At 32.9% G+C, this 16,924-nt stretch overlaps 2 protein-coding genes across 4 annotated transcripts; one reads left to right on the forward strand and one right to left on the reverse strand.

Annotated features, from left to right (window-relative positions):
* Positions 1–2,471: 2,471 nt before the first annotated feature.
* LOC107428493 (protein WVD2-like 3) lies at positions 2,472–7,099 on the forward strand. Of its 3 annotated transcripts, none has more exons than XM_048463184.2 (9): positions 2,472–2,926; positions 3,801–4,649; positions 4,768–5,112; positions 5,259–5,317; positions 5,447–5,521; positions 5,852–5,954; positions 6,044–6,115; positions 6,255–6,350; positions 6,663–7,099. In XM_048463184.2, exons 1-9 carry the CDS (start codon positions 2,858–2,860, stop codon positions 6,864–6,866), a joined length of 1,872 nt encoding a protein of 623 aa, XP_048319141.2. In that variant the 5' UTR covers positions 2,472–2,857; the 3' UTR covers positions 6,867–7,099. The 3 variants fall into 3 exon arrangements, with proteins under 3 accessions (XP_048319141.2, XP_048319140.2, XP_060669711.1); XM_048463183.2 differs by having other exon boundaries at positions 2,476–2,926; positions 5,253–5,317; XM_060813728.1 differs by lacking the exon at positions 2,472–2,926 and adding an exon at positions 3,413–3,520 and having other exon boundaries at positions 5,253–5,317.
* Positions 7,100–10,356: 3,257 nt separating this feature from the next.
* On the reverse strand, positions 10,357–15,136 carry LOC107428463 (two-component response regulator ARR11). Its single transcript, XM_016038994.4, has 5 exons — positions 14,718–15,136; positions 12,602–12,754; positions 12,121–12,507; positions 11,868–11,944; positions 10,357–11,773 (listed from the first exon to the last, which is right to left on the reverse strand). Exons 1-5 carry the CDS (start codon positions 14,845–14,847, stop codon positions 10,748–10,750), a joined length of 1,773 nt encoding a protein of 590 aa, XP_015894480.1. The 5' UTR covers positions 14,848–15,136; the 3' UTR covers positions 10,357–10,747.
* Positions 15,137–16,924: the final 1,788 nt, after the last annotated feature.

The following is a 16,924-nucleotide window of genomic DNA, read 5'->3' on the forward strand; positions in this document are numbered from 1 at the left end:
TGTGCATGGTCAATCAGTCCTTTGCTTGTTTGCACCGCGTTGTTTACTTCTTCCCTTTGGTATTAAAATATAGTAATAAATAATTCACCAGGCCTTGTTGAAAACCAAAAAAAAAAAAAAAGGAAAAAAAATCCTCTTTTAGTTCATATATATATTTATATATTTATAATTAGAGACTTGTTATCCATAGATATTGGAAATAGAATTGCTTTTTCTTTTTTTCTTTTTTTCTTTTTTTAATGATATTTTTGCTAGCGTACCCACACACCTAAACAGAAAATTGTAAAGCCCTTCAAAAGAAAAAAGAAAGAAAATGTTATAAAGATGAATATGCATAAGATGGAACGACTTTGCTCAACTTTACTTTTTTGTTTTTAATATTTAGCATTTAATCTTGTTAATTAATTTGCTTAATAAACTTCCTATAATGGAGGAGGAAAAAAAATGAAAAAGAGAAAAGGCAAACAAGGCCTAAATATCATGTGCTTTTTCTTTTTTCTTTTTTCTTTTTTCTCTTTTTTCTTGTTTTAAAATATATCTGTAACGATTTTTTTCATGTTTTTTCTTCTCTTTCAGATGGGGAAATCTCCCTCGCTTTGTACAAGAAAAATCGAACTTTATATACAATGCCGAAGATGTTTGGATCAAAGTGAAAATAAAATAAAAAGACAAATACATTTTGATATTCTTTATAATTAAGAAAATTTTAATTAAATTTTTTAATATTAATTTGGACACATTTATATACTGTTTAGGATAAAATTTTTTCCATATGGTTCAATTAAATTAAATATAACAGAATCCATCCCATTGGGACATGTGCTTCGCACGTGATCTCAACTTTCCTTTTTTATTTTTTTCATTTATTTGTCTTTTTCCTGAAATTTCTAATGGTCAAAGTTAAAATATATATATATATATATATATATATATATATGTTATATCTTAAGTTTACGACACCACAATCAAGTTGTGGATGGATGTGTTGCACATATCGCTGCCAAACTGGAGATAATAGAACCCTGCTCTTGTGTGAAAGACAGGTTCGCTTAATTTTTTTGTCATAGTCGTTTTTTACTTTTATCCTAGTGATTATGATGGTTAGCATCGTCTGCATGGTGATGACCCAAAAACTGTGGGTGTTCCTTTTGATAATTTCGGATACATCCTGATTAGCATTCTAATTTTCAGATTGGTTATGGCATGATTACGGATGCTGAAGACAAAGGCCTTATCAAACCTGGACAGGTAGTAAGGAAACTGCTCGAATAGGGGTTCTAATGTGAAGGATGTAGGCAATATAATGTGTATATATAAAGTTATATATAAAGTTATATATAAAAGAAAGAAAGGCAATCCCCTCAGTGCAGTTGGATTCTGGATAAATACACTGCCATTTTATTTCTCCAGCAGCATGGTTTTGTTTTGAATTCCTTTAGTGGTGAAAGAAAGGTTACCCAGTTGCCTTCATTTGGAATGTTTTCAATTCAAAACTCGAGTTGAATGTGCTCAATGATACGTGTGTAATGAGCTCATTAGACAGATTGGAGTCTGTAGAGAAAGTCCATATATTTTGGTTGTTTCAGTGATTACAAAATTAAAAGATAAAAATGATAAAATGAAAATTTGAGCTGTAAAATCCCCCTTGATTTTGACTGCTTAATATGTATTTGCTGAAGAGTGTCCTCATCGAGCCAACAAGTGGTAACACACGCATAGGATTAGCTTTCATAGCAGCAGCTAAGGGTTACAGGCTTATCATTACGATGCCTGCTTCAATGAGTCTAGAAAGAAGGGAAGCCATGGTGTCGTAAACTTAAGTTAAGATATAGTATTTTGCTTTTTTTTTTTTTTTTCTTTAAAACTCTGGCCACTAGAAATTTTGGAAAAAAAACAAATAAATAAAAAAAAAAAAATAAAATTGAGGTCATGTGCGAAGCAAGTGCTCCAATTGAACGGATTTCGTTATATTTAATCTAATTGGACCGTATTAAATATATCTAAATTAATATTAGAAGATCTAATTAAAATTTTTATAATTTTAAAAGGTATCCAAAAGCATTTATATCTAAAATAAAATAAAATAATATGTGATTTTCCTTCTTGTAGGCTTTGCAGAAATCTTCGCAGCAACTTGAAGAAAGATTTGGCCTTAAAAGGGTGGGTCCAGAACAACCTTTCTTATGGAGACAAAAGCCGTTGGAAAATCTCAATAATTGCAATACATTTGTCTGTCCCTGCCTTATTTTTCTGGTTTAAAATTAAAAAAATTACCAATTAAATAAATAAATTATAAAGAAAAAGTTTAGAGATTCTCTGCATCTGCATCCAAAGAAATCCACGTATATTCTTTTCATATATAAATCACAGCCATGTGTGTGTGTGTGTGTGGCTGTGTTCCATTGAAAGCTCAAAAGGAAAAAACTAGACGTTGGGATAAAAGCCTTTTTTAAATTCGAAATTATGATTTATGGGACCCAGCACGGTCTCGCAAGTCACAAAACCCTCAGTCCATAAAAGAGTTTCATATTTTTCTTTCGTGGTTGCAAAAATTTCCTTGGAGAAAGAGAGAGAGATAGCTATCCAAGATAATTGAAAAAGAAACGTACTTGGGATTTTTGAAAGTCGAGGCAGAAAAACCCACATACAGAAAAAGATTCTTCTTTGTGTTTCTGTCAATTCCTTGAAATGGACCCAAGAGGGAGCCTCTGATTTTTCCAAGTGTGGAAGCCAAATATATATTGAAACGGAGCCATTCAAGAGCTTGCATAGAAGAAAGCAGAGCGTCTGAGAAACACAGAGGGAAAAAAAAAAAGAAAAAAGTTACCGTGCTATTCTTTGTAGGAAGTTATAGGAGATGGGTGAATCAGCCTGTCTTGTGAGATCGTTCTCTCATCCTTCTGAGAGTTCGCGTGAAGCCAAACAGGTTAGTCTTTCAACTGGGTATTTTGAAAATTTTACCTTTCTTGGCTTTTCACAGGTTTTCAGTTAATGGGTTTTTGTTACTTCTTAGAAATCTTTAATAGGGTCTTGATTAAGCTACCTTGATTTTATGCCTTTTTTCCTATTTTGGGCCTAGGGTTGGTTTTGGTGGTGAGAGATTGTGGGAAAATAAGTAAGAAATGGGTGAGGATTGAAATGGTGGTTGTAAGCTTCCTAAGCTTTTCTGCTATTTCTATATGGGTTTGTTAGGAACGAAACTGCGCGTCCTGTTATTGCTTGGGCGGTGGTGGGTATTCTTTAATCCCTTAATTTTGCCATGGCAGAGAGAGAGAGAGAGAGAGAGAGAGAGAGAGAGAGAGAGAGATGGGAGATGGGACATAGCATAGTGAGATGAGAGATTTATTATCCTCCATGGAACAAAAGTCCCAGCTTTACGTTCTTTTTATTTCTTATATTAGACAGAAGAACCAAGAGGACTATTTCCTTGGCTTTCTATTTGTCTTTGTGTATATGATTTTATCATTCCTGCCCACTGATGTTTGGGGTTCTCGCATGTTCAATTTTTGATTGGCCAATGGTATAGTACCTCTGTTAAAGTCATGAACTTCTGAAATTCTGCATCACATTTTTTAGGATTTCTGCTGTGACCAACTTGATAGGTTATTGTATCATGGGTTCTCTCTCATTTGTCTTGTTAAGACCTATGCAGTTTTTTATTTTTGATTGACTTTTATTATATATTTTAGTACTTGATTTTCCAAGAAGCTTTCATTATCATATACTTGATACTGATCCTCACTTTTTTAGATTCTCTATTATGATCTTGCTAAGAAAGTTTGATGTGATTTTAATTGCAGGGCGACCCCTTTCATGCACTGGGAGAGTCTGTCTCGTTTGGTAGATTTATGACAGAACCCTTGGCTTGGGAGAAATGGTCGGCATTTTCCCATAATCGCTACTTAGAAGAAGTTGAGAGGTTCTCCAAACCAGGTTCTGTTGCTCAAAAGAAAGCTTATTTTGAAGCACATTACAAGAAGAAAGCCGCTGAAAGAGCGGCAGCTTTAAGTGAGACTGTAAGTGCTGTCGCTAGTAATGTTTTGGGGTCGGTGACTAATAACAGAAGTTGCAATAACTTTTTGCCAGACTCGGATTTGGCAAATGGAGAGAATCATGTGGATGGACAATTGGAGAAAGATGATCCAAATGATAAGGTAGTTTACCCAGCCAATATGAGTGAGTGCAACTCAAACGTTGAGAGGAATGACTTGGATGTTGACGTGGCTGAAGGAGCGGAGATGGTAGCTCCAGAAGGTTTTAGTTTGGAGAATTATAACAAGGTTGAGATTTCTAATCAGTTTGTAAATGAGGAAGACCATGACAAAATTTTAGCGAACATAGAAGAGAAGATTGTTAATAATGAGTTCGATGTTCCCAAGAATGATGGAGCAGAGATGATAATTCAGGAAGGTATTAATTTGGAAAATTCTAACCAGGTTGAAATTTCTAATCAGTTTGTAAATAAGGAAGTCCATAACAAGATTGCTGATAATGAATGGGATGTTGCTAAGGTTGAAGGAACAGAGGTAGTAATACAGGAAGGTATTGATTTGGAGAATCCTAACGAGGTTGAAACTTCTAATAAGTTTATAAGTAAGGAAAAGCATCAGAGAATTGTAGCCAACACAGAAGAGAAGATACTTAAGAAGGTAGAATTCATAGCTTTCCTATTTTTCATGCCCTCTTGTACCTCTCCATTTGTTTGGGTATAATGTTGATTCTATTTTGTTTGTTCTTCAGTTGTTATTAATACATTGGTTACTGCAGGAAACTGCTGGTCAGGAGAATGGGTTTTTATCTTTGACGAGCAAGAAAAGATTGGCCAACTCTTCCTCAAAGATATCAACTCACAATAGACCATCCAAGGTCTTGTTATCTTTGCGCAAACAATCGAACAGTATTGCTCCTAGGAGTAAGAAATCTGTGGAAGACCCTATGGACAAAAAGAAATCAAGTGTCAAATCATTCCAAAAGTCTGTTCAGTTTTCTTCTCACTTTGTTGAAAGCAATACAACTTCATCTGCTATACGAAAGTTCGGAAACTCAAGAATCTCTACAACTTCACTAAACATGTCCAAGAGTACTTCAAGTCCTCTTAAAGCAATAACCGGGGTATGTACTTATTTTACTCACATTCCTCTTATTCATTATTCTTCTTTCGTCTGCTGTTTTGTCAATATGCATATATATGAGATCATTTATTTTCATTGGAGATGATTTATTTGAGAGCTAACAAGAGCTTTATGGGCCAGCTTCAGGCATCTGTTAGCAGGGTACTGAAGAGACCTTCTGTAGACATACAGACTGAAGATAAAAGGTGTCATACTTTCTATTCAACATATTATTTAATTATCAGAGACTATTAAAACTTTCTAACTAGCTGTTCCATTAGCACTTTTATAAATGCTCTCTCTGATATATATATATATATATATGTATCATACAGGTCTAAATCACTACTTAGCAAGTCAGTTGCTGGAGGATTAACAGCAGATCAGAAATGGAAATCTCTCTCAACAGAGTAAGAATTTTGCTTCCTGAGTATATGTTTTTCTCAGTAACCCTTGGATCTCTCTAAATTGATTCTGCCATTGCTATGAAAAGTTTGGTTTTCAGCAACTAGTTGCTTAAGGAAAATTGAGGCTTGATTGATTCGTATACTTGACTAATATATGAGTTAGTTTATAAAGTCATAATATTATAGAGCTCCACATATGTCATTTGTAAATTTCTTTTTCCAGTTCCATTTTCCAATTTGGATTGAAAGTAATAGTTGATTGCAGAGATATATTGCCAGCATTTCTAGACAGAAACTCATGATCATCACTAAAAAACTTTTTTTCTTTGGCAGCTACTTGAAATATCCTAGTGGAAATGGAAGTAAAATACGATCTTCTATGACATGCTCTCCTTTTAGCTTCAGGAGTGAAGAAAGAGCGGCAAAGCGTAAAGAGGCAAGATTAAATCATGTTGTTGCTTTCATTTGACTCTGTCTCATGCTGTGACAATAAGCCCATTTTTTGGTCATTATTTGTCATTCCAGTTCTTTCAGAAGCTTGAAGAGAAAAAAATTGCAGAGGAGGCTGAAAATAAGCACCTGGAAACAAGAGTGCAGGTTGGTATTAATCGTACTTAAGTATGAAATTGATATGGTTTAAAATGTGTGAAAATTAGCAAATGGTTCTTTTGATAATTGCTTTGATGCATAATTATTACTTGCTCTATACAAACTTATGCCCGAAAAACAAGTGTAGGATGTTAAGAAAATGAGGCAGAGCACCGGATTAAAAGCCAGACCAGATGAAGATATGTGTTCTGGATCACACTTGCCCAGCAATCACATGAAGAAGGTACTTAATTATCTCTAAGCTCATTTATTTAAAATGCTATGTCACTCTAATTGGATAAATCCTGTATTGAAATTGTAGTAAATGCTTTTTCTTTTTATAAAGTCCCCGCTGCAAATTTATTATAGAGGCAGAGTTCTTAGATGGGCATGCCCTATTGTTTGTTTAGCCACTGTTTTTTGGTAGTATTTTCTTTGTAGTTTCAGGGACGTAATTTGTTTTCTCCTATCACTAGACTTAAACTTTTTATTTTATGCCATTTTGTTGTTTTCTGTTCATCATTTTTTTTATTTTTTACTATCACATGTAATGCAGATTCCTTTGACACGGCCTCGATCACCGAAGCTTGGTAGGAAATCCACTTACAGCAAGGTCCCGGATTCAAGTTCTCGGCCTTCAGTCAATGCCAAAAGTCCCAAGTGTGTTGTGGAGAAAAATAAACAGAGTACAAATAGGTCAGCCACCTCTCGTTTGCTGAAGAATGCACATGAGAATGCCTCTCCCAATATCCAGAGTTGAAGCATATTGGGATGATGTAGAGAAATTTTTTTTTTTTTTTTTCGAAATGTTAATTAACCAATCACCACCTAGAAGCTACTTCTGTATCTAGGGGAGTATGTGATTTGTGTTGTGGCCTGCCTTTCTACTTACTGTACTAGAAAATTTTGTAGGATTTATATTTCTTTGCGGAAATATTTAGGATGTTACCAGTTATGGCATTAAGATGTATTCTGGAGTAAATCCTGTAAAGATTTTGTATCGTGTACTGGTAACTGAATACGACTTTGCAATATTACCAAAAATAATAATAATAATAATAATAATAATAGGACTTTTCAATAAAACAAATTTTATTATATTTTGTGATCCAGAACTCTGTTTCCATGCCAAGCATCATTTTTGTATCCCTTAAGTAGTATCTGAATGATACTGTAGCTTGCAATATTACCAAAAAAGTAAAGAAAGACTAATGAGTATAACCATGCTATAACCATGATTTTCCACACTGAAAGGAAATGCACCTTGATTTTCCACGGTGAAAGGAAACGCCCATTTTCAAACCCTGCTATAACCTTGCTTTTCCTACACGCCAACAGATACGAGATCCTTTACTTGCTGCAATATAGTAAAAGCAAGCTTAAGTATTTTTTTTTTTTTTTTTTTATAACTCCGAATCTTGAATATGAGAATGACTAATGATATATAATTAGTCATGTCTGTGTTAACTTTTAACTTTTCCTTGGGGCCCCAGCCCGACCATATACATAAGCCAAACAGTCATTTTTTATTTATTTTTTTGTATGTATAAATACCCTTATATATTATCCATCCACGATGCAATTCCCAATGCAAACCTTGCTTGAGCCAAACTATAAATATCCTAAATAGTTATCTTCTCCTCATTTCCGTATTTTTCAAATTTTAAGAATCAAAATCACTCGAAGTCTCTCCTCTTTCTCTAAATTCCTCTATGACAGCTGATGAGAAAGAAAATCGCTTAACTATCCAAGGTTCAAAATTTGATACTGATGGAAATTTTAAATGTTTTTGAAACACATTACAATAAGAAGTTATTAGCTTGGAGGATTCTAACAAGGTTGAGATTTCTAATCAGTTTGTTAATAAGGAAGTCCATGAAAAAATTGTAGCCGACATAGGAGAGAAGATAGTAATGAATTATATTTTTCCCAAGGTTGAAGGTGATAATTCAGGAAGGTATTTGATTTGGAAAATTCCTACGAGGTTGAAGTATCCAATCAGTTTGTAACTAAGGAAGTCCATAACGAGAATGTTGCTATAAAGAAGAAGAGAAGATAGTTAATAATGAATGGGATGCTATTAAGGTTAAAGGAGCATTGTGGGTAACAAGGTTGAAACTTGAAACTTCTAATCAGTTTTTAAGTAAGGAAGACCAACACAAGATTGTAGCATATATAGAAGAGAGGATAGATAATAAGGTAAAATTTCTAGCTTGCCTATTTTTCATCCCTATTGTACCTCTCCATTGTTTGGGTATCATGTTGATTGTATTTTTATTAGTTCAGTTGTTATTAATTCATTGTTACTGCAGGAAACTGCTGGTCAGGAAAATAAGATTTTAGCTTTGACAAGCAAGAAAATGGTTGGCCAACTCTTCCACAAAGATATAAACTCAAAACAGACCATCCAAGGTCTCGTTATCTTCGTCCAAACAATCGAACGTTATTGCTTCAAATAAAGCAAGAAAACTGCGCAAGACTCAATTGACAGAAGAAATGAAGTGTCAAATCACTCCAAAAGTCCGTTCAATTCTCTTCTCACTTTGTTGATACCAGTACAACTTCATATGCTACACAAAAGTTCGGAAACTAAAGAATTTCTACAACTTCACTCAACATGTCCAAGAATATTTCTAGTCCTCTTAAAACAATAACCAGGCTTATGTACTTTGTTCACTCACATTCCTTCCATTAATTTTTCTTCTTTTGTCTACATGTTTGTCAATATGCACACTATATGAGATACCATAGTGTTATTTTCACTGGAGGAATGGTTTATTTGAGATCTAATAAGAGTTTTATGTGCCAGCTTCAGGCATCTGTTATCGGGTACTAAGAGATCTTCTGTAGTCCTGAAGACTGTAGATAAAAGGTATCATGCTTTCTGTTCAACATACTGCTTAGTACTTTCATAAATGCTGTCTCTGACATGTATATATATCACACAGGACTAAATCACTACTTAGCTAGTCAGTTGCTGGAGGATTAACGGCAAATCGGAAATGGAATTCTCTCTCAAGACAGTAAGAATTTTAAAAATTTTAAAATTAACTTGTTTAATTAATTAATTATCAAATTAACTATTAAAATTGTAAAAATATTAAATAAATATTATATTTTTTTAATTAATTAATTTAAAATAAATGTTAAAAATTAAAAACATACTATTATTAATAAAAAAATATATGCAAAAAATACAAATTTAATAAAATTATTTATTAATTAAGATATATAGAATAATTATTATAATTTTATTATATTTTATAAATATTATTTTAATACTATAAAAATCCATTGGTGGTTGAGAATTGTTTATATCTTATTTATTCTCATATAAAATATAAAATATAAGAAATAATTGTTAAAAAATATATCTTTTGATAATTTTGTACGTAATTGTTAATATACTATCGATATTAATATTTGCTAGTTAAGTTTGTATAGAATATATTCCTTGTCTATCTTTCAATTTTTATCTATGTTCTAATTTTTATCTACTTTATAATATTTATATTAATATTAAATTTATTACTGTAAAAAAAAATAATAATTGATAAATAAACTTGTAACTTGTGATACTAATTTTCTCTAAAAGTATGATTGGTAGATTTGTTTAATATAACTTTGGACATTGTTTATTAAATGTAAATTTTTTTATTTTTTATTTACTTAGTTATTGAAAGACAATTAAAAGTGAAAAAAAAATCAATAATATTAATTTAACAAAAAGTTTTATTAGACATCAATAATATTTTTAAAAATTTTTGATAAAAAAATTTAACAAAAAAATTATAGGTATTTCAAAAATTTCTATAAAAATTTATGAAAATTTTGAAAATTTCCATGAAATTATAGATTTTTTAATCAAATTGTAAAGGATTTAATGTGAATATTATGATGGCTAAAAAATTTTGATGGATATTATGAAAATTATATCCATTTCTGTTAAAAATTTAATTTTTTTTAATGTATTTAAAAAAAAATTAGAAGTTTCGTAATAAATTTCGAAATTTTAAACTATGAATACTACTTTGCAACATTTCCAAACAAAAAAAGAGTACAACTTTGCAATAAAACAAATTTATAATTTTTGGTGATCCAAAACTCTGTTTCCATGCCAAGCATCATGTTTTTCTCCCTTAGGTGGTATTTGAATGTTAATGTATCTTGCAATACCATGATCATGTTCCAGTTATCCATGATTCTAATTGTGTTTCCATTATGAGAGAGAGAGAGAAAGAGACAGAGAATAACAGTAATAATAATAAATAAATTAAAAAAAAAGCACCCTGATTTTTTGCAGTTAATTTACTTCAGGATTAATGGAAGAAACGCCCATTTTAATACCCTGCTATAATAACACTCTCCAGTGGCATACTTTTCCTACACACGAACAGATACAAGAAATCTAATGCAGATCCTATAATGGCTGTCATATAATAAAAGCAAGCTTATTAATGTTTGCCATCACTCCTATTTATACACATTCCAACAGCCAAATAACAGGTTAGAGAAACAGTGTCCCAAATCCATTAACTTGACTCTCTCCGCTCGAATACTGGTCTTTACGGGTCTAGGAAACAGAATAGCAAAACATCATTCTTCATTGAAGATGTGCAAAAAGGATTGGGAAGTGCAGGATCATGTCATGCTATGAATGAATAATCCTTGATCTATTACAGAGTATTCCGTTGGGTCACATGGATACTCGTAGCCAATCCTCAGTGAATCACACAGGTGACTAGGAACTTCATTGATGAGCCCAGCAGCATTGTACTCTGAAAATTCTACATTATGAAGTCCAAGATTCATGCCATAACAATCGTTTTGAAACAAAACTGGCAACTCATCATCGAAAGAGACATACGGTGACCCATTTCCCAAGGTTTGCGTTCTCTGGGTTGATTCCAAGTCAGTAAGGCAACTCAGGTTGAAGATTTGAGTTTTCATGCTTGATGAATTAGTGTAAATGGGTTCCAGAGGTTGATGATTTGCCATATCTGGTCTAATCTGAAAAGAGTCAATTGTACTTACTGTCGAGCTTACACAGTTCACTTGATTGCTTCCATACTCAATATTCTGAGGTTTACTCTTAATGGGTCCAGTAATGCCTCTCTCTATCGTAGTGGGCTTCGAACTAATGGATGGAATAGATTGAAGTTGATCAACATGGATGTGAGGCGGAGGATCAAGAACTGGCAGCTTGCTGAACCCATTCTCTGGCTGTATAAGTGGCTTATGTTCTTGCTTAAATTGGATATCAGGAACTTCACTCCAAGAATAATTTGTTGGAATCGTGGAACCAAATGCTGTGAGGTTCACTTCAGATTCCAGTGGGGCAAAAGAATGGTTGAAGACCATTTGTGAATTCTTGGTCTTGAGAGGGTCAGGAAGGCGACTGGCTGAGGCTCTCTTAGGTTCTGTTGTTGGCTCTGAAACAATGCTTTCACTTTCATGGTTGGTAGGATCCACATTCTGAACTAGTACATTATTGACAGAAAATTTGTAACCACCATTTACAACATCATTTTGGTGTGTGTTCATTAAGTTCTGAAGGCCAAAGCTTCCTTGAGGATCTTTAGGATCATTATGCTTCATTGCTACAAAAGAAGATTTCAGATCATTCTCCTTTTCCTTTTGTAGCCTACTCAAGTAGAGGCGATACTTCTGCAAAGGTGAAAACTTCAGAATGAGAATCCTCATCACATGCAAAACATATAGTTAGCTGTTATTAGGATCAACACTTTAGTGAGATGTCTACCTGCAAGTGGCTAGCAACATTTTCTCTTGTCAACCACGGCACATTCATCAGGTCGAGTATTTTCTTGGGACCAACTTCTGCCAAACAGACATTAGACATCATCGCTCTGTAGAAGCATAATAAAGATGGTGGCTATATCATTAAAAACAATATAAATGGAAAACATGCATTTTATATATGGCATGATATTTATCAAGATTTCTTCTTTATCATGATTGAGGACCAAGCTTCAGAAATAATTAAATAGACTTACTGTCGAATCCAATCTGATTAACTGCCTTTACAAACTTCTGATGGAGATCAACAGACCATACTACCCTAGCTTTTTTTGTAGAAGAAGTATCACTAAAGTCTTTGTCATCATGCTTGTTCTCAATATCTTTTCTTTTCTTCACCGAAGTCAGGTCTTCCATACTAAGGAACTGCACATCATCAGAATGATCTGTACCATTTCTCATCATTTGAACAGCGTCTATGCTTTCATGACTTTCCATATCTCTTATCTCATGTATCTTCTTTCTGAAGACATGTTGCCATATATTCCGCAGTTCTTTCATTCTTATAGGCTTAAGGAGATAATCACAGGCGCCGTGTTGAACACCTTTCATCACTCGACTCGTTTCACCATCAACGGACATCACTTAACAAATAAAGAAAAATTTGTCATAAAATTTAGTTAGAAAAAATATTAGGCATTTAAGACTAAGCATCTTGGCTAATAGCAGAAAACTCACTAATGACAGGAAGATCCATCTCAAGCCCAACATGCTCGAGAAGTTTGAATCCGTCCATGTCTGGCATGTTTACATCGCTGATCACAATATCATATCCATCTTTCCGTTCCCTAAGCAAACTTAAAGCATCTCTTGCTAAACCACATGTAGTCACTGTGACACACAAATGGGAGAAAGATGTCAAAAATGAGAGAACACTTGCATTTTCAGTGTAAAGCAGGTTGAAAAGCTGAAAATAAATCTTCAGACAGGATAAAACATCTTGTAAATAATTAGACAGAAGCTAAAAGTGCTCTAACAACTACTCATTCATTGCTAAATTCCAGTATTGTATGAAGACCGGAAAAAATAAATACACCACTTTTAGATTCCATAAATGTAAAAGATCAATCAATACAAACAAGTAGTTTCAATAACAAGTACAGAACATGTATTGAAAGAATACCAGAGAAAGATTACACCCATTTGCTGTAGCAGCGAAGAAATTTGTTTACATCAACAACATGGTAAGAGAAATAGGGTTTATTTAGACAACTGCTTTCTTAAAGAGAAAGGTAACAGCTTGAAAGGTCATAATAGATGGTTAGATTGAATGAAGTTTTTTGCATCATCAGAGGTACTACCCCAAATAGAAGAATATTGAATGCTACATTTGTGAAGCCTATACTATGGTTGCAAAGAACTTATAATGCATTCTGCAATATCTCAGACTCATTGAACTAATCTCACACTAGGGTGGCCAGGTTTGAGTTGGTTTATGTATGTTTTGCTGACTGCATGCTGCTTCTTGAGCCAACTTATTTTCTTCACTATCCTTGTGTTACATATATTCAGTTCCAGTTAGAATGAAACATTTTTATGAGATGCATACAATTATCCCTATCTCGAAATCTGATTAGCAGGAAATAAAAATATGCAACTATTTCTTCTCAACCATACTAGGTTTCTTTATTTCCCAACCAATAAGTTGGCTATTAGCTCAACAAGAGGTCACAATCATATTCCACAGAAAACTAGAGCTAGTGTTATTCTCCCTCGTTAATATCTTTATGTTCCCATCTCTTAAAAAAATAACATATCTTCATTTGCTTCAGTTTGCCGTTAAAACAGCCTAGACTCAAGGTTAAGCTCAAATTCAATTGAAGGTAAAGCAGCTTGAGTAACTATTATTGAGCTAAGCATTCAGCACAAATATAAGCTCGGTTTATTTTCTACGGGAAACAACCATCGTTTTATCGTTTTTTGGGTGAAATTACACTGGATCTGATCAATCATTCTTAACAACTGCAAATTGACAAAAGCAACACTTTCGAAGTACTGCTATATGACTCATGTATAGTAATTATCCTCCAGCTTACTAGCCAGTAAAAATGAACCCAATATGGGTCTGACTGTGAGTGGTAATGGATCAACAATCATCAGAACTGAAACATTTTAGGACGCCCATCTAATTAATAACGGCGGTCATGTATTCTTATGAACCTGGCCTATTTGATAATCAAAGTTCACCAATAAATGAAGCCTGAGCTTTAGCTTCTGAAAAAGTCGTGCACTTCAAGAACCTATTTACCTTTCTAGGACAAGAACCCATACTGTAAAGTTGTCAAGTAAGACGAAAACAGAGAGAGAGAGAGAGAGAGAGAGAGAGAGAGAGAGAGAGAGAGAGAAATTCAAAAGCAAACGCAGCATTAACTCACAGAAACAACATTGTGATCATCTTCAGACCAACTTTACGTTCCATTTTCACTCTTGAACATGAGATATTGTCTTAATCTAGGACTTAAACCATGTGCATAAATTCTATCTCATAAAGTACCAAGATTTTTTTTGGGTGAAACACAAAGTACCTAGATGAACTTTCCTGAAGAAAATTTATAATATAATAAGAACCAAAAATAGAAATGAAGCAATACCCACATACCATTTTCACAAAAATAGTTCAAATTAACCATAACTCAACAAACCCACCTCAGAATCAACAATTATAGCAATAGAATTAAGTAAATTCTAAAACAGGAAATAAAGGAGAAGAAAACACAAGGAATAATTCAGTACAACAAAAAAGCAGTGGCAAAGTTTATAGCTTGTGTGTGTACGTGTGTGTGTATAAGATAACCTTCATAAGAGCACTTTTTGAGCATCTTCTCTAAAATCTTAAGCCAAGTTGGATCATCATCAACAACGAGAACACGAAGACCAGCCGGAAAAGTATCGTTGTTTCTTGGGGAAGAGAAACCATTCTCCATGATGAAGATGGGAAATTGAAGTGATGGGGTGAACTCGGAGCAGATTTAAGACTATACTTCTAGAGTGTGTCCCTTGAGTTTTTGAAAAAAATGGGTTGGTTTGGGTTTTAAGAGAAGCGTTGAGAGAAGAATCAGACAGAGAATATTGGCGCCGGATAGCTAACTGTCACTGTACACAACGCCAGCCTTTAACAACCTTTCGGTTTGTCACATTTTCCTTCTGTGGGTTATTTTTTCACCATCAAAGAAATGTTAAAGAAAAGGTTTTTACAATAAAATAATATAAATATATATATATATATATATATAGAGAGAGAGAGAGAGAGAGAGAGAGAGAGAGAGAATGGTAATCTTTTCGGCTAAAAATGAGTGGGAAAAAAAAGAAAAAAAAGAACAAAAACCTGGGTTGCAATTACTTTCCGATGTGGAGGTAGAATCTTGGGTTAAAATCAAATAAATAGGTAGACTCAAAAGTTAGGGAGAGAAAAAGGTTGTGAAGGAATGTTTGAATGAATAAAAAGCATCTATTTAGGTAGCTTACTGAAGCAATCTGATCTCCCAAGTATTTTTTGACACAGAGCATTTTTTACCTCTCACTTTACTTGAAAGCATTCCAAGTTGGTTGAAAAAAACAATGAAAAAAAGGTTTGGGCTGGTGGGTTTATTGGATCTGGAGCAAAGTGCAAGATCCAATTAAGAGATGGAGGACCAGCTATCTTTTTGTTATATGTTCTTTATTGGGTACCATATTGTACAACATTCATCACTTTTCCTTCAAAAGCTTGATCATTAGCTTTCAACTTTATGACCAAATTAGGAAATTTACTATAAATTCATCCAATCTTATAATTATGAGAAAAAGGCAATCAAAATGGTTTTGAAGACTCGTGGCAACAAATTTATCAAAAAAGAAGACTGGTGGCAACAATATGGCAGGCATATTATATTTTTGTTATACAGTTTGCGCCCTTTTTTTTGTTTTTTTGGGTTCATTTTCAAGGGACAAATATGATGTGACAACATTATTTTTCGAGATATTATTAAAAAAAAAAAAAAAAAAGAAGACAAAATTTTAGACGAGCTATGCATGTCTGAAATTATTAGTTTTTAACTAATAAAAGTAAGGTGGTGCAAATATAATTTGTCATATGTATGCTTATGATCTAGTTTTTTTATGCTTATGAAAACAAAAGTCTAATAAAGAAGATTGTTTTTTTTTTTTTTTTGGCTTAACTAGTAAAGATGATTTTAACCATAGGAATTATTCTTGAAGATATTTCTAGTTAATGAATTGAAACTCCAATATCGAAATGAAAAAAGAGAAAAAGGTCAAAAATGGTATAACAAAGTGTTGAGATAATATATAAAGATAATAATGACTTATCTTCTAACAGTTTAATCTTTAAAAAAAAAATATGGTTTCTACCAAAATAAATAAGAAAAAAAATACCAAACATAATCTTTTAATTCAAAATTTAAAAATTTTCATTAAAAAATAAAAAAACATATATAAAGATCGAATTGGGTTTCTACCAAAATAAATAAGAAAAAAAATACCAAACATAATCTTTTAATTCAAAATTTAAAAATTTTCATTAAAAAATAAAAAAACATATATAAAGATCGAATTGAACTCATAACATGATCGGCCTACATGTGAAGGACACCTCCACACATAAGGAGAATAAAGAAAAAGTAAATGCTAAATAATTATTTTTTAGATATTTTATATTTTTGGTTGTTGACCACAAGTGAAAAATGAGACAAAACTGAATTACATATGGGTGAAAAGTTTGGTGAAGGGCACGTGGAATGCATTAGAGAGGCAAGAATGAAAGTTGTTCGAAGAAGAGTAGTGATGTATGAAAGTCAAAACCATCTGAATTTGGATTGATAAAATGAAACTCCATTAATGCAAAAACCAAATTTTTAATTTTATTACACATAATCAAACCCTCTTTTTTGACCTCCAAACAATACATGCATGGCATTTGCTCAAGCTCATGGACTTTATCCTAATCACCCATTTTTCCAATCCTTCAAATAAACCTTTAAATAATAGAAGTGGATGGAAGCA

This window comes from Ziziphus jujuba, chromosome 12 (genome assembly GCF_031755915.1).
Source record: "Ziziphus jujuba cultivar Dongzao chromosome 12, ASM3175591v1".
Classification (NCBI taxonomy): Eukaryota; Viridiplantae; Streptophyta; class Magnoliopsida; order Rosales; family Rhamnaceae; genus Ziziphus; species Ziziphus jujuba.